This window comes from Neolamprologus multifasciatus, chromosome 5 (assembly GCF_963576455.1).
Source record: "Neolamprologus multifasciatus chromosome 5, fNeoMul1.2, whole genome shotgun sequence".
Lineage (NCBI taxonomy): Eukaryota > Metazoa > Chordata > Actinopteri > Cichliformes > Cichlidae > Neolamprologus > Neolamprologus multifasciatus.
In genome coordinates, this window is record NC_140443.1 from 25,105,007 (window position 1) to 25,123,531 (window position 18,525).

Genomic DNA, 18,525 nt, shown 5'->3' on the forward strand with positions numbered 1-18,525 from the left:
CAAATTGTGCTCAGCATGATTTCAGTGCTTAACGTTCATATGAGCCACCTTCAGTCATGTGCTGCAAAGACTAATTTCACTGTAGGGAATAATTATGAATAAATAATGACAATCAAGTTGGGTTTACTAACCTCTGGATAAGACCACTCTGGGGAGTAGTCTGTCACGCCAAACAGCCTCCCAGTCTCCTGGAGCAATCCCAAAGCTCCCTGCTCCACCTCAGAGCCTTGCAAGTGGCCTGCTGCTGTGCCCTGCTCCTCTCCTGCTGCCCCCTCCTGGGGCATCAGAACCCCATTGACAGCTGCCCCGACCCCATTCCCAGACCCTTCAACTGAGATAAAATCATTGATGAGATCAGAAAACTGGCTTCCAAAAGAAGCCTCAAAGCCTTCCAGACTGATGGCTGTTCCTGCTCCAGCTGTTGCAGCTGACACCCCCCCACCTTGCTGAGGAAGTGGAGAGCTATAGAGCGCCCCCTCAATGGTTGCGCCTGTAGCCATTGACTGAGGACTGGCCACCACTGAGCTGCTTGCCCCTGACAAGCTCACACCATTACAAAGGATCTCATTTTCCCCTCCTCCTCCTCCACCACCTCCTCCACCTTCCTCTCCTCCGTTGTCATCTGTGGGTTGGAGGTAGTGCTCTGTGTCAACACTGGCATAAGCTTCACGAGGATCTCCGGTCTTGAGGAGTAACTCTCCCCCATTTTCAGCAGGCTTGTCTAGGCCTCCGACCTCCTGGTGTCCTCTGCTGCCTGACTGGTCGACAGTGGTATCCTGCGGTGTCAGGGGAAAGGAACCCACTGCTGATCCTTTCCCATTCCTTGCACACAGGGCCTGCTGGTCTGTCCTGGATTGATGGAGGTGTGTATGTGAGTCTCCATTGGCAAGTGAAGAGTCTGTTGGCACCGTGGGCAGGCCTATGTAAGCCTGGGCCTCGCCAGATTCCTGGGTTGCCTCAGTACCGTTGGTCTGCAGCTGGGAGGGCTGGCTTGTTTGAGGGGAGGCCTGGAGGAAGAGGCTTGGGGAAGGGTGGTGTGAAGGCTGGGTCAGGGTTGGGACACAGGCTGATGACATGACGGCACTGAAATCCATTTGCTCCAGCGTGGTGCTGGGGCTGAGGCCAGCTCCTTCTCCTACGTAGCTACTCTGAGTGGACAGGGGTTGTTCTAGGGGTGTAGCTTCCGTCTTGATGTTGTTGACGAGGGTTGGGCTGTAGACAAAGCCATTAGAGGAACAGTGGAGGCCTCCATCATCACCGTTACAGCCCTCAGTCTTCCCTCCACCTCCTCCGTATGTCTGGCCCTGCTTGGGATTGTTGAGGAAGCAATCGGGGTCAAAGGTCATGGTGGTTTCAGGAAGGCTGACTGCTCCACCAGAGTCTAAAGAGCTGGACAGAACCAACTCTCCTCCCTCGCCCAATCCTACTCCACCAGGAAACGATGCAAATCTCTGGTTTTCAGGGGCAACAGCTAACAGAATCCCAGCGGTGGCACTGTCGTGGGTTGCTGCCAGCAGGTGGGTGTGGCCGGCGGAATAAACCGAATCCCCAGTGAGCGTGGTGACCTCAGACATGAACACAGCTGTGCTCTGTGATAAGCCCGCTCCAATTGCAAGAGCAGGACTGTCAGCCATGTCACTGGTGATTGACAGCGGGGAGCTCTGTGTGGTGTCAGGGACCTCTACCTGGTTGGTGGAAGTAGAAGAAGACACCTCCATGCTGCTCTGTGGGAGTAAGGAGGGTTTGGTTATCCTGCCATTCCTCCTCTCTCCTCCACCTGCTCTGCTCCTCCCCCCTCCAGGATTGGGCTCTGTCTGGCCCTCTGACACGTCGCTGTTCTGGACCTCTGTGCCATCTGCTTCCTCAGCTCTCTGGCCTGCTGCTACATTGGTACTGACTGCAGTTCCCCCTCCTGCTGCTGCTCCTGACTCCTGCTTGGAGGAGATGATGCGCTGCTTGACACTTGAACATTTCTGATGCAGGCTGCTTCCAGCACCTGGCAGAAAACAAAACAAAACATCAACAAAGAACCAAACATCTGTCATCATTTTCTGTCCTTTCATACTTTCAGGTCAAATTTTCCAGTAACATATTGTAGTATTAACTCATATACATCTAAGAGTGTGTAATGGCACCCTCTAGTGTTCAGAATCTACACTGAAAACTGACTTCATGAAGACTCTGATACAACTGCTGCAAAAACTTTAAGTAAATACCCTTTGAATGTACAATTTGCTTACTTTGCAAGATATTTACTACCCAAAGATATTTCCAAACTTTAAACTAGCTGTATTCATTTACAGGTTCAGTATGTAGCCGGTTCATTTTTTCAAAGAGGATAACAAACACCAAACACCAGTCTAAGTGTCAGAGGTCTAATGCCAATAAAAACCCCTTTGACCATTGAGGGATCAAGTCAGTGATCAAACCAGAAGTGCTGGGATGGGGGAAAATGCAGAGAGCTGTGTGAACAAATTAGGACATGTGGAGAAGCGAGAAGAAGAAATGAAGCAGTACTTAAGTCAACAAGCCACTTAGATTTGGGCAGCTGTCCTTATTTGCCCCTCCAATGCAGATCAAAAGATGGGTGCGATTAGATCTCTGTGTGTGTGTATATGTGCGCTAGTGTGTGTACTGGAGTTATCTACTCCCTGATGCTCATTTATGAATAATACATGATGGATATTTCAGGCATCCCTGTCTTCTTTCCCTCAATCCCTCAATTTAGTGGTTGCAATTTGTATCTGCCTCTAGGTGGCAGCATGGCGTTGACTGTTGGAGCCATCAAAAACTATATATGTATATAAATAACTGCATAAAGCCTGAAAATATGTAGCAGATATCTCTTACTACAATGGATTTCTAAAGAACAAGATTCTTTATAATGACAGTACATATCATTTATTCACATGTTAATCAACATAAGGTAATTATGTTTTGGCACATCCACTCTTCTTTTTCGGATCCATGATTTACAACAAGGAACTAAACAGTGAGCTGCTGCAGTTACATCACATATTTCTTTTCAGTGCAACAGCGAACCCCTCATAGGATCAACAATGAACCAGTGCAACACCTGTTGTCTCTTTTGATAAATGATGGCACAGCTCCAGACAGGGCTCCATTCTGCTGCCAAAGATAAAAACAAGCCAGTGAACCAAACGATCTTTGCTTTAGATGTTCCACACTAACTGTCTACTGATTCATTTTCATGCTTGTCTGGGTTCTTCAGCATCTTTGCCGGTGTTACTTGAACACGACAAGTGGAATGATACTGACCCGGGGTTAGCCGCACTCCCGAATTTAGTAAAAGCGCGAGGGCTAAAAACCTGAGTGCTTGAGTGTAGGAGGAAGGTCGTGTAAGTGCTGATGCACAGAGAACTCACACATGGGCTTGAGTTGTCCTATGAGCTCCTCCTTGCTCCACTTTGCCCACTCTTTCCTGTCGGTGTTGATGGAGCAGAGGACAGGGCCGCATGGCTTCCCGCTGTCGTCCACCGCCGGTACATTCAGGTAGTGCACCAGCACAATGTCTGGGTTCTAGCAAACAGTAAGGACACACAAACAAAGGCATGCACACATGTGGCATAAGCTCATCATTTCAGCGATTTCACTGTTTTCCCACCAATGGGAGAGAAAAAGAAAAAAAACTTTAAAAAAAATATCAACATCAGGACTGATGGAAGGAGAAGTGCATAAGGAAAGTGAAAGAGAAAGCAGAGGATACGGAGGAGGTCGAACATTGCGTGTCAGATAAGATTCTCTCACCTGCCCATAAAAGATTTATCAGCCTGAGCCCACTCATCACTCTCTCTAACCCTGCAGTGCCTACATGTGTGTTTGTGCATGTATGTGTGTGTTACGTTTATATATATAGAGAGAGAAACAAAGGAAGAGAACAATTCTCACTATACTGCAGGTCACCAGCAGACCTATGGAATTTCTACCCCATGAATGATTCAACAAGTGCATTCACTTGCATGTGTGTATGTGTGTGTTGGAGAGAGAGTGAGAGAGAGAGAGAGAAGCTCCTCTTGATGAAAGATTCAGTAGACAGACTCAGGTGAGGGGAGGACCTGCTGAGGTGGAACACTTTTCTCTCCGAAAGAGGATAGCACAGTAGGCTGCTACAGCACCTCACTGTGCAATGCAACAGCATTCGTAGACTGATTTATGACCATTTCCACTGACGTGTTTTGATATATGTGCAAAGAGCAGAAAATGGCACATTAAAGATAAAAAGAGTCAAATTTCCCTTCAAAGCCAGAGACCACGAGAGTCTAACTAGTGGGGCGTGTTGCAAAAAAATGTATTGGGTAAGGGCATGTTCAATTTATGCTGATGGCTGAAATTTTCTTGTAAATTTAATGTGACAAATTATGCAGGAAATTCTGGAAATGAATGAATAAATAAGTATACATTTCCATATTTTACATTTCCATAGCCTGGTATTCAATCATTATTTTCTTTCAAATGGACAGAGAGACAGAGGATGAGTATATAAATGTATGCAGGCATGTTATGATGAATCATGTAGCCTGCCATCTGAAGATGATGAGGTCCTGGTGACTATATGTCCCAAAAGAGAGAGTGAGACCTGTATGGGTGTGCGTGGGGAGCGTGCACACAAATGCTGCTCTGTGCTGTCTCTCACATGAGCAGCAGAGTGAGTCCAACGTCTCTGTTGAAAAGCAACACGCTTTCATACACAGTAGACATCTGTACGTGAGTCTGTTTGTGCGCGCGAGTTCGTGAGAGCAGGTTGTGTGTGTGTGTTGTTTGTAGCTTCGGGGTGTTTTCTTGGAGAGGACCACATGGAGACTAGTGGCTGAGTCCTTCATGCTCGCCATGAGCATCGAGTCTCAGTGTTAGGCATCACACTGTGCTCGAGGAAGTTACAGTCAACTTCTGGAGAAGAAATGTTTTTGCCGCACTGCAAGGCATGGCATTGTATATATCACCCGCTATAGATGCCGAGCCTATTCTAGGTGTAGTCCAGCGGTCTAATTGTGTGTGTAGGAAACTCCTTTTGGCCAAACAACATTAAGTTTTATTGGGAGCCCAGTTTTGTGACAGTATTTCCAGCAGTCCGAGTCTGCCTCATTAATTCAGAAGAGGAGGACTTTTATTGCTGCTTTATGGTTTAGCTTAGTGTTTTGTTTTGAAAATTTAACAGGTGAAGCTCTGTGTAAAACTAATGATATACTAGATAATTTCTAGCAGTCCTTTTTAGGTAGAATGTTAAATAAAAACTAACACAGCTGAAATAAATGCCATGGACTGGCCATAACGGGAGGGGGAATAGCCCCAAAATGACAAATCTATGGTGCTTTAAATGACAAGTAATAACAAGTCATCACAACACTATGAAATCTTTTTTTAAAGTTTTTTTTAAATGTGTATAAATGCTGTGCGATAAGGAAAGGTGGGAAAGGGCAGTGGGCTTACCTGCAGCAGCCAATAGCATCTACGATGGAAGGTGGGGATGATGGAGGAGTGGACGTAGCAGCCATACAGACACTAGAGAGAGGAGAGGCGAGGAGAGGAGAGGAAAAGAGATTACATTGGTTAACGAGAGAAGAAGGGGGATGGCGGAGGCAAGACAAAAACAAAAAAGGAGAAGAGAGGGGGAGAAGACACTGAAGGACAGAACAGGAGAGGAGAACTTAGGTTATACCCACTTAGGTTGTATTGATTGCGGTGCTAAAACTAAATTGCAAACATGCTGTATGCGTTTTTTCCTAATGTCTTTTCTAAAATACCATAAATCTGATGCTGACAATTATAGCACAAGAGATTGTGAAATTTACTGCCTCTGCAAGACTAGGCATAACCCACTTGGAATTCACAAAAAGTTACAATGTTGTTGGCTTACAGATGTTGCAAGACAGATCAGCAACAGTAAAGGGGACAAAGAAGACGAGGAGGAGGAGGAGGAGAGCAAAGCATAAAGTGTGAGTGGAGCCTCAGCGTGGAAAGTATGACGAAAAGTGGGGTTTGGTACGGACTTCATCCAGGGCGGGATGCTGACATAGTGCATGTACAAAATAGTGCAAACTGGTGCCAGTAAAACAGTTGAGATTTCTCAAACCCCCCGAAACAAACTGCAATATGATTTTGTAATACCTGAAGTTAAAGAATATGAAATTGTTTTGCAACAGAGCAGTCACAAAAATATGACTTGCACCAGTAAACATCTTATCTTAGAGAATACGTGAACAAGATATAGAGTCTGACTGTGGATTAAGTCAGACTCCAGTTTGGAGCTTTTGACAGTTTTTGATCATCTGCGCAGTGGAAACTTTTTAGTCAATACTCAAAATGTATCGAGGAATCAATACCCAGCCTTAATGAAGTGAGCTTTTCTTTTTGACAGAAGAAGGATGAAATGATGTCAGAAAAGCCTTCTATCAAGGTCAACGCACACAGTACAATCAAGAATCACACACCCACACGATCACACCCACATGCAGCAAATAAAGTGGTTGTTTTTGCAGACAATATTGCACACAAACGCAAATACTCAGCAATCAGGCAGTATATAATCCACAGTTAAAACTTGCCCTGTTTTCTTTCTCATATACACACACACTTGTACTTTCTCGCCATTTTGCCTCTTCTCAGAAGTAGCCAGCCCTCTATCTAAAGTGTGTTTTGCCAAAGGCAGAGTGCATTTCCATATATTTCCATTCGATATGAGGAGGCTCTCCATCCAGGGTTATGTTTTTCCTCTCATGCTTCCTGCCGCTCCCCATCCTCCTGCTCCTCTCCCTCTGCTCATCTCGCTGCCTTCCTTGTTCCCTCATTCCCGTGCTCAACACACTGCTTACTTACTTACTTGCTTGAGGGGTCACGGGAAACAGTGACATAAACAATTACTGACCAAGTACCAGGGAGAGCGGCTGCCTTGTGTATGTGTTTGAGCATGTGCATCCATGAACATTTGCAGGGAAATGCATGTGAAATGGGACGTGAGCGTGGAGCTGTGAGTTGCAAAAGGGAATACTTGATCTCAATTATTCCTTTTACGTCTGTGTCTCCAGCTCTCCTTTAATGCAAAACTACTGAGCCCTCCACAAAGATCCATGTGCCTTCTCCTTCGCTCCCCATTCCAAATCATTCTTTCTGTTTCTGACACATGCATGCTCACTCCTCTCACCTCTTGGTATATTCCTGCTGAATAATCAATTTTTGAGCTAGCTGATGTGACTCAAACACACACACTCACTCGCACACACACAGACGCTGCCTTGAGACTGGATCGATACCCCTCTCTGTTCTGCTGAAGGAGGCATTGACATCATTCCTGGCCTCAGGCCAAACACACTCTTATCCTTCACAGAGAGAGAGAGAGGAGAGAGAGGGGAGACAGAGGGAGGGATTGAGACAGGAACAGGAGAAGGAAGGGAGAGAAAGAAAGATTGGCACCACTTGCTCCCAGGTCACAAAGTGGCCTGTAGCTTCGGCTGTGTGTTCGTTTGTGCTACACGTATGCAGCCCCTCCAAGTGAAGGAGAGTGAGTTAGAGACAAGATTGGCAGTGAAACCACACTCAGCGGCAAACAAGATCATCGACTTGTTTTTCCACTGCAGCCTCTCACCTCTACTCCCTGGACTTTCAGCTTCATGTGATCCTCTCGGGTGGTCTTGCCGTCTTTCCTTTTCTTCCAGCAGTACCCATCCTTCCTGTACTTCACCTTTTTACGGTTGTAGAGGATCATAGAGCCATTCTGAGGTCTGACGGGATACAGGATAAAGACGTAGTCAGGTATTAGGTTGGTCATTCAGAATAAATGTCTTTGAAGCTAGCAGCAATGCAGCTCTCTGGGATACTGAACAGAACATGAGTTTTGTGCTGCATTCCTAAAACTTCCCGTAGTACCCAAAAACTTCTGGATTGCTCAACTCAAACAAGAAAAAAACAAGAATTAAAAAAAAACATGTTCTTGGTGTACACAGTGACATCAGCGTTACTCTCCCACAGTCAAGTGAGCTGGTCTCATGTGCTCCCTCCCCACTCATACAGAGACTCCAGCTCCTACATGTTAATATTTTAGTAGGGTGATTTATTGGCACGGCAGGAACATTGGCCTCTAAGCTCCCATTCCATATACACCTATCAGGATGCTCACACACAAACACACAGGCGCACACCAGGAGCCATGCATGTACACGTACACGTGAGACACCGAGGCTATAGCGATATCAAAGGTGGCAGGACCCACCGCCGTGCGTTCTTTGGGCTCAATGTCAAACCTGCTACCCAGCAATCAATCATTATACTTTCAAACATTAAGGACAGGTGTGTGTGTGTGTGTGTGTGTGTGTGTGTGTGTGTGTGTGTGTGTAGGACGCTGAAAAATGCTTTCTCTGCCTTATCTCACCGCAACAGAGAGAGAACAGACACGTTAACAATCAATAAACTAACATATACTCACGAATGCTCTCTTGCTCTTTCTCTGGCAGTCACATGCACACAAACACACGTTCATACACCTCCTCTTACTGTCCTCGTCTCCATCAACCTCTAGTCTTTATCCCTGTTATCACACCATCTCTTCATTTTCTCTTTTAAGGCTTGTTTGGTTCCCCCATTCTCCCCTCCACTTTTTCTGATCTGCTCATCTCATCTGTTCCCTCTGCTGCTATCTTAACCTGTGCTTCTCCTTTCATCTAATCTCTTTTCCTTTCCTTTCCTTTCCTTTCCTTTCCTTTCCTTTCCTTTCCTTTCCTTTCCTTCCCTTCTCATATATGTATATGGATTTAGATGATTGCAATTTACTCAGAACACTGTGAGCAGTGAAATTGAATTTACTTTGAGCTGATTTTCTTTGACACCTTAAATCTGTTCTGTTTTGGGGGGTGAGCCTGCCAGTTTCTTAGTGGAGTGGAGACCCCCACCCTCCCATCAAAGCCAAGTTTAGTCTCTGTCTCGAGCAGCGTGAGTCATCTTAGAGCTGCTGATTCTAATTATGTTATGGAGAAGATGGATGATTTCAGATGTGTGTGTGCATGTGTGTGTGGGCAGCACATGCGCACGGGTTCATACGTATGTGTGCATGTGTGTGTGTGGCGACAGGGGCGCGTGGATGGTGCCCGTACTGCTCACGAACCCTCTGATTCAAGCAGACATAAATGCTATTGATTGTAACTAGGCTGTGATGTGTGGGATATAAAAAGCTTTTCCACTGTTCCACGGTGTAGCAGAGCAAAAACAGACGATTTGGAGGAAAGTGGGAAAAAAAGAAACAAAACAAAAACGCCACAATAAAGAGACAGAGTGGGTAAATCCGGTAAGGGAGGAGAGAAGGAGGAGTTCATTACACTGAACAAATGAGGTATTTCAGTCAAGGGGAAGAAATGAAGGTCATTGATTGTTATCTTAATATCGACCCCCCACAAGTGTGCAAACACATGCACACTTATGAATGCAAACGCACGAGCGTGCACGTGCACGCATGCACAAAAACGTATGCGCTGCACGTAAATGTCACGGGCCCCGTTAGCTGATCCTTCCATCTGATGGGATTAGGTGTAATCTGTTCTAATCGTGCCTCATGTCATGTGTAAATGGGATTATATCTAACTGCTGCTCAATAACACCAATATGAGTGCTGCTGCTGCTGCTGCTGGGAGACTGAGGCTATACGGCAGCACAACCAATCAATGAGAAATCCATCCACAACATAAACTGTGCTGCTGGCCTCCGGCTGCTCCCGAGAAGAGTCCTTTAGCTGGCACAATAGGAGCGCAGAGGCATATCCTGGGGCTTTCAGCGGTGTCAGTAATCAGAAATGGGGCCACGGGGGTGACCATTTCACTTCCTTAACTTTACTTTCTTCTTTCCTTTCTTGTTTCCCCATCTCTGTCATTTTTCATTCTCTTTCAGTCCTCTACTTACATCTGTATTAACTAGAGTAAATGTCAATAAGGTGATTTATCAATAATTCACACTGCCCTTTCCTTCAGTCTTTTATTTTCTCTTCCTCTTTTTCCTAACCACTTTCCTAGCTATAACCTCTCTCCATTCTAGGAAAAGAGCTGCTTATGGTTCATTCGGATCGATGAATATTCAGTTCTGGCATGTGAATCCCCGTTCACACCCCATCTTATATACACAAACCCCCCTCACCCTCACTCATCTGAATTATACATCACTTATCCTAATACATTTACATTCATTAATACTCCGTTTCCAGCTGACTAGGTGCTTTACAGTCCAAGCATGTTCTGGAGCATTCTCTACATGTAGAGCAGGTCGGCTAGAAGGACCCTTTGGAGACAGTCGACGTACATCACTAATGTTTTAATCAAACAGAGGCGCTCAGTCATTGAGATTAAACCAATGTGAGCCACTGACTGATTGAGCGATACTGTGTTTTTGTACGTGTGTGGAAATCATTGTCTGCTCTCTCTCCCCTCACCTGGTTTTCGGCGACGTCGTCAGCCACTCATCGTGTTTCTCAAAAGTGATGAGATATGCAGCAATTTCCTAGAGAGACAGAGACAAGGCAGAAAGGTTATATTGGTATGTGTGCGTGTGTGTATCAGTGTGTGTGTGTGTGTTTGTCACAGAGAGATAAAACATAACAGGTATTTCCAGATGACCTGCTGATGCCCACAGAGAGCGTGTCACTATCTTGATTGCCACGGTGAGGTCTGGGCGTCTGATTGGTCACAGTGCAGCCAGTCAGAAGACAGATATAGAGGACAGACCCTCAGGGCCAACAACCAATCACACTCACTGACACACTGATGTTTCCCTCCACTGGGGAGGAAAAGCTATCTCCTAAACACACACACATGCTACATAAACACACACACATGCACAGGGGGTGGGTGTGTGTGTGTGCAGACCTATACACTAGCTGAGAGAGTGCGCTGATAGGAAAAGTTTTCTTGTACTTGGCAGTTTCACAGTTTCCCGGCAGATAAAGCTCGCTCCTAACTCGATTCTTAATTCCTCTGGCTCTCTTTTCATCTCCTCAGCTCTCCACATAACTTCTATTCTTCTTCCACACTCAAATGAATCCAATAAGGAAAAAGAAAGTTCAAATCGTACAGGTGCATTCTACCAAGAGTAAGGAAAAACAAAACGCCCATACACACACACACATACACACATACACAGAGACACAGAGATGCAGCCAAAAGAAACTCTTGTTTATACCTCCTGCTTTTTAGTCGCTCACGCAGCATCGCCTTTTCCTTACCCTGTAACCCCTGACTTCCTCCTTGAAACATTGTCCTTTCCCCGACTCCCATCTCACCCACTTGCTGTGAAAGACTGTGAAATGTAAATTGTCCTCTTAAGGCAATCAGTGTTTGAAATGTGGCACAAAGCAATAGTGAAGAAGACATCAACACTCCAGCACTCCTTCATCTGCCCCCTCAGAACAACAGTCTCCTCTCCAGACCTCCTTTGCCTCTTTCTCCGTGTGTGTGTGAGTGTGTGTGTGTTTAGGTATTTGTCCCAGTTTGGCAAGAGAGTACTTCAGCTCCACACCGATCAGACGAGATGAAGGGAGGGGTGTGTGTGTGTGTGGGGGGGGGGGATGGGGGGGAACAGCTGAAGGGTGCTTGCACTTAACTGGATTGTTTTTATTTTTTTATGTACCCTCCATTCGTTCCTCTCATTCCAACCCCTTACTGCCTCATCCTACATTTATGTGTGTTTATGTGTGCGTGTGTATGTGTAGGCTGGGCTGTTATCACACCCTTAATAATTATCACTCTCAAGCTGGCCACTATTAATGTCTGTCTGTCTGTCTCAGGCACATAAAACTGCTCCGAGTCATGGTTGGGTTGGATGCACACAGGCACATTTTCAGCCAAAGCTCGGCACAAACAACAAACACACACGCATGCACACGTGCGCGCGCACACACACACACACACACACACACACGCAAAAGGAGTGCCTCATTCATTTATGCATCTATTCATTAGCTGTGACAGGCAGCCACCTCTCCTCCTCCCAAACCACTCCGCAGCAAGTCAATATCCTATACGGCCTCCACAGCTCCGGCCAGGCACTTGTGCCCCCCTAGTGACTGTCAGCCAGTGGGAGGCGGGAGGAGAGAGGAGAAGAAGAGAGGAGACGAGGGGCTGGGAGAGGCAGAAGGATGGGAGGATTAAGAAGGAGGGAGAGAGACTTGCAATTAAAGGCCTGCCCCATAAGAGCCATTAAAAAAGCTAGAAACAGAAGAGTCAGCTGAAACGGCCGCCTGACACACTCTAAAACACACCCACACACACATTCACACTGCACACACACACACACACTGCTGCTCACTCCCTCAACAGCACTCACGCTCACCCGTGTGAGGAGTGGCAGAAGTGAGACGGTGAAGGTCGAACCTCAGGAAGTCACTGTTATTGTCCCAGTAGAAAGCAGTGATGGAGTGCTTTGAGCATGCCTGGTGATGGTGACACACTGACCCTTTAGGAATACTGTGTGTGCATGTGTGTCTGTGTGTGTGTACATGCACGCGCACGCGTGCGTGCATAATTGCTATGCCAGACACATGGACAGGGACGAGTATCTTCCTCAAGGGATCTACTCTAGAAACCCAGACATTCTGCATGTCTGTGTGAGTCTACGTAATAATACATCACGACAGGCCTGCCTGAATGCACACACGCGCACTATTCCCAACACACACCTATTCCTGTCTGTCTGCGTGTGAGAGAAACTGAGAAAGAGACAGAGTTACTTAAGAAGTATCTAACAAAGCAGAGAGCATAAGTGGGAAGTTAGATTGGAGCGAGTGATGCAGTTAGGGAAATCAGCCTCCCACTCATGCATCACTGAGACCATCTCCCTCCAAGAAACTGGCATGTACAGAACAGCAGACAGACAGCCATACACACACACACACACACACACACACACACACACACACAGACCTCAGGGAGATTTCCACAGGAGGGAGGATGGGGAAGTTGGGGGGGGGGGGGGTCGCCTACACAGCAACAGACTTATCCAGGAGCTTTCCCCAGGGAGATTCCGTTATAGGGTCTAGCTACAGGCTAGCATGTGTGTGTGTGTGTGTGTGTGTGTGTGTGTGTGTGTGTGTGAGAGAGAGCATGTGTGTGCGCATGTCTGAAGTCTAATGATGAGCATCACCCTGACAGAGATCGGGGGAAAACAGAGCTGTCTATAAACTGGAACTGTCACATCCATTTGAAGTGCCTCAAATGAAGGCTGCTGCTGGTTCTCACCAAAGCAATCATCTGGCATTGAGCAGTTTATTTTGGCAGTACAGGAGGTAACAAACTGAAGGTCCTTTTCAACTACAGAATTTTGTCTCTGCCTTGCTCCTTGAGTCTTGTATACATACCACATGAAGGGGGTGAAACAAACCGCATTAGTATTGTGCCTGATGTTCACAAGCATTCTATTCATAGAGTTCATTTTGGGTTTTTTTAGCAAGCATAAAGCATTTCTGTTATTTATGTTATACATCATTTATTGGTCTGTTTCATATATTTTTACTTCAAAGTTTCACCGTATAAAACACACATTACAGTGGCTGTCTCACGCTAAATCCCCACGTAACACTATTTGATTTGTGATCTGAAACGTGACACGACTCATCTCTCAGCATCCCTTTGTGTAACGCTCGTTGCTGACCTCTAAAAATCACCAATGTCATGGAGCAACGGTGGCTTTTTTGTGCAGTCTCGAGCTGCAGCAAAGATTATGTTGGAAAGAGAAAGCCGAATGCAGACTAAGTTAGGCTTTGCCTTAAGCTGACATTAATGATGTGAAGTCTATTGTAAACCAGACCAATAATGTCTTGTTTGCACTGTGTTCTCTAACCTGGCTAATTAAAATGTGTGGCTCGAACAGAGAGACAGACAATGACTTATGACGAGGATAATTTTGTTCTGTTCTAGCCACACAATAAAATTTCATCAAGTCTATTGTAAACCGGAGCAATAATGTGTAGTTTGTATTATATTCCCAAACTGCCTCTCTCCCCACAGTGTGTTACTTTCAACAGCCTTTATATTACCTCCACTGGCTAATACAACTGCTTAATGCTGTTTCCATAACAACTGTTGCAAAGCCCCTGATCAGAATTCCTCTCAAGCTTGCCTTGTGTTTATCATATAAACACCTCATCACACACTGTGTAACAAACACATGCACGGCCATGGACATAAAAGACTTATGCACACACATGCATACAAATGGGCCGTTAATACACAAAGTCTCTTGTATACAAAAATAAATATATAAAAACATAACTAGTCCTGGCTTTGTCTGCCTATCCTCCTGTTCTCTCAGTGACACACTGCGAGACAAACACACAGCTGCACACATACACACACAGACCCACATGTTTATGCCGCTATCCTGTATGTCTAACCAAAACCCTAATCTTAACCTCGATCCCATTAAAAGCTGGCCTCCTGCTCCCAAAAAAGAACAGTGGTGCCAACAAGGTTGGTGTGTACAATGGTGAAGGTCATAAGGATGAACCAAACTGGGTGCACACACACACACACACACACACACACACACACACACACACACACGTTATCCTCAAAGTCTAACCCAAACTCTAAAGGTAACAAGGATCCCATAAAATGCTGTTCCCAAAAAGACCAGTAGTTTCAAAAAGGTTGGTGTGCATGCTGATAAAGGTCCCAAACATGGAACAAAACTACCACACACACACACACACACACACACACACACACACACACACACACACACACACACACACACACATATTTAATGTTGGGCTATCATTGAGGGATAAGGTCTGACCTTCACCTGGTTGGGAAAGAGACATGTGCATCGCATTCATCTCTGTCTCACCCCAGCTCTCGCAGCATTCACACGCAGGCGCATACGCTCACACTCAGACATGCGTGCACCCAAAAATATCCCCCATGTCAAAAATATACATGGAAGGATGCACAAGCATGAACAAGTGTATACACACACACACAACGCGGAGGCTTAGTCTCTGAAGAGTCTGAGAGTATGTAGTGGCTGCTGCGCATGTGAGTGATGGCTTTGTAATGAAAACATCTCTCTGCCCTCTTCTTCACTCCATCTCCTTTTTGGTTTGACCTCTTTACTTTCCTTCTACCTCTCCCATTCCCACAGCTCACCTTCTTCTGCCTTTTCCCCCCCCTGATTTTCTCATCTCCCTCTCATCACCCTCCCTTCCAAATTTACAGAGGTCCAAACGGTGAAAGTGGCGACACACACACGCACACACACACACACACACACACACACACACACACACACTGACGGTATTGAAAGTAGCACAAACTCTTTTAGCGGAGACCTGAGAGCGAAGAAGAGACAGCCTCAATCCACTGGGGGAACATCAATCATATTTTTCTAAGACTTCCCCTCTCTTGCGCACCTTACCTGTCCTCTTCCTCTTCCCTTGCATTTGCATTTGAGGAGACGGCCCCCACTCTCTCAGCAGGGGGGTGAGCACATCAAAGACAGCAACAGGTGTGTGGTGTCAAACACAATGCCAGGAACCCCGCCGCGTTAGGGCGTCTTGGATAAAGCTTGTCAGAGTCCTCAAAAACTCCCGCAAAGTTAACCAGGAAAGGGTGCTCAGACACATACACACTTGCACACACAGACGGATATTTGAAATTTCAAATGATGAAAGCGCATTTAGCAGTGGCTTTTTTTTTTAAGAAGAGAAAGCGACTTGGTGGCAGCAGTGGCTCGGTGGGGGGTGAGGGTGCCTCACTGAAGGAGTCCCCAGTGGTTGTGTTAACCCCTGATGCCTCTTCTCGTTGTGAGTCACTCTTCCCTCAGAGGGTGATCTCTGCTCTGCTATTGTTGATGTTATTGTTATTGAGGAGGTTTAGTATGATAAGGAAGGAGAGAAAGAGAGACAGAGAGAGAAACTGAGAGACGGGGAGCTAGAGAAAGAGTGAAAGAAAGTGTGTGCCACCTCTCATTGGCATAAATACTTGTTTACAACAAGACATAAATTGGCACCCTGTCAGTCAGCCTCTCTATTTCTCTTTCGTCTTACTCCCTTACTCTATTTCCTTCCCTGTCTCTCTCCCCCCCCCCCTCCCTCCTCTTCTCTCCCTCTGTGCTGCTAAGCGTATTATAACACTCCCTGGTTCAGCCCTCTCTCATTACCATATTCTAATTACATTCGTTAAGGGGAGCATTTGGGAGTTTAATGAATAAATTTGAAAGATGGGTCTCTGTGGCGATCTTTAGGTTTGTCTCCTTCTCAACCGACTAAAGATGGGAGCATACGTGTGTGCATGTGTGTCTGCATGCACGTGTGTTTGCGCACCTGTTCAGTACGTGTGTGTGCGCGCACGCACGCTCGGTAAATATGACTGTAGCTGCATTTCAGAAAAAACAAACAAATCTAGTTAGCTCCTGGAGCTCACGTGGAGATCAAAATCTAAATCTAAATCAATTCAGAATTCTGTTTGTTTCTAACAAATAAAGATTTCATGTCATTTGGTTGTTGTTTTGGAGAAGAAGAAGAAAAGAAAACTTGGGAGCCACCCATGTTGAAGTCATGCATATTTAACTCTCCTCAAAAACAAGCTGCCAAAGACAAGCATCAATTTACAGATGTACAAATTGCTTGCAATCTCGAGTTTATCTTTTCTACTGACAATAGAGCTGGAGGCTTCAATCTGGGAGACGGGCAGGTGGAGTCATAACAATCATAAGCAAAAGTAAACATGAAAGGTTATCAACCCAGCTCCGCTCACTGGCTTCTATTGTTGTGCAGTTTGATCTGTCTCTGCCTAGGACGAAGCCCTGGGCTGTGGACCTGCGCTCACTCTTTCAGGGTATTGCAAAATGTAATGTACCTTTCACATGGTTTAATAAAACAGTCCCCAATGTGTTCCCAGTTCTGATGATTGCCAGCTCGCGCTTCAAAGAGTGAGGGAGAGAGAGAGCAAAACTCACTTCTTGCTAAGAAATCAAACTTTTTTTCAAATGTAACCAATTATGTGCTTTCACTTGGACAACTGCTTTGATTACTCACAATTAAGCAAGACCACAAGCAATAGAATCAAGATGGAGAATTTAATTTAACCAATGTCCCCACAGAATTCATTTTTTACTGCAACTTCAATTTAATAAAATGAACATTTTCTTCTTTGGCTAAATAAATTATTATTGCTTATTTTTTAAAAAGATCTCAGACAGTGAATCAGTTTCCTGTTGAACTGAGCAAAGGTATAAACACAAATCTGGAGTCAGCAGAATTTAGGCAGCGTCTTGTGGTAAAAAGTATGGATTTGTATCATTGTGAATTCAGCTTGATGTGGACCGATCCATCCTGAATTTTTTCCAGCACTTCAATTTGTATTAAACTATAGCACCAGGGACAGAGTATACATATCTCGAACAAATTACGTGAACTGCAGAATGCTGTAGAAGTTAATAGTTTGCAGTACAGTGTAACACTAGATTCAAAGGGGCTCCTCTTCACACTATACTTACAGTAAAGATACATAATACAAGGTAGAGCCCAGAGTCATCACCTTCTCTTCAAGTACTGTGATTCATGCAGTGGGCGCCAAAGAAGGTGTGCTATCTTTAACTCTTACCGCTACAACATATATCTATATCTATCTATCTATCTATCTATCTATCTATCTATCTATCTATCTATCTATCTATCTATCTATCTATCTATCTATATATATATATATATATATATATATATATATATATATATATATATATATATATATATATATATATGGTTTCTGACAGCAAGCATATTGTTTTGTCTATGGAGACACTGAGTTTACTTAAGTTTGGTTGGCTTTGTTGCAAATACTTCTGCCAAAGCTATATAATGTTTGCTAATTTAATGCACTTTTAGAGATTCAAAGGCACACAGACATCAGTCATTGCCTTCCAGGCTGTCCTGGTAGCTTTCCACCTCATATGAACTGTAATGGGGTGTGACTTTCTAGTTCAACATGCAATAACACCTAAGAGCGGGCAGAAATTGTAGCTTAGAGTCTCACAGAAAAAAAGGAGGCTGAAGTTGTGTGTTGAACATAGTTAAAACTTGCTAAACCTATAGCCATACTGCCAGAACATATATACTTCCAACAATAGGTAATTGTGCACCTAGGCTAAGTAATACCTGTTTTGTGGGTGGGAAATCTTGCTGCCGCCATGTTTGCAGCAGTCATGAGCGATTACTTCCACTCTGCAATCATCTCATTTTTGTAAGAGAGTGATTTTGCCTCGAGTGTTAGGGTTGATTTCAAATAAGCAAACAATATTGTTATTGTGAGTGTCTGAGTCAGACACACAATCCAGAAAACAAGACTTTTAATCTCTGTGACTTGGTCAAGATGCAGCTGAGATAAGTGAGATGCTCTGCCTTGAGGTGTTTATAATGCCCCCTTCAACCGCTTTATACTGCATATTGAATCAATTAAAGCACAGTATATGCTCTGCCGGTATGCAAATGCAGCATTGCTATCCCATATATAGTTGTCTCCTTGGAGTACAAGATGATGGATG

General features: G+C 45.0%; 1 protein-coding gene across 9 annotated transcripts in view; it reads right to left on the bottom strand.

Annotated features, from left to right (window-relative positions):
* The window catches only part of LOC146518827 (calmodulin-binding transcription activator 1-like), a 51,676-nt gene that overhangs the window by 10,285 nt on the left and 22,866 nt on the right, over positions 1-18,525 (bottom strand). For 8 of the 9 annotated variants that reach the window (XM_085160340.1, XM_085160339.1, XM_085160343.1 and 5 more), the window contains exons 4-8: positions 10,424-10,491; positions 7,601-7,736; positions 5,449-5,520; positions 3,387-3,540; positions 132-1,996 (exon numbers count right to left, since the gene is read on the bottom strand). In XM_085160340.1, the coding sequence (XP_085016466.1) occupies positions 132-1,996; positions 3,387-3,540; positions 5,449-5,520; positions 7,601-7,736; positions 10,424-10,491 (2,295 nt within the window). The remainder of the gene's footprint in view (positions 1-131; positions 1,997-3,386; positions 3,541-5,448; positions 5,521-7,600; positions 7,737-10,423; positions 10,492-18,525) is intronic. The other variant, XM_085160337.1, reaches the window with a different exon arrangement.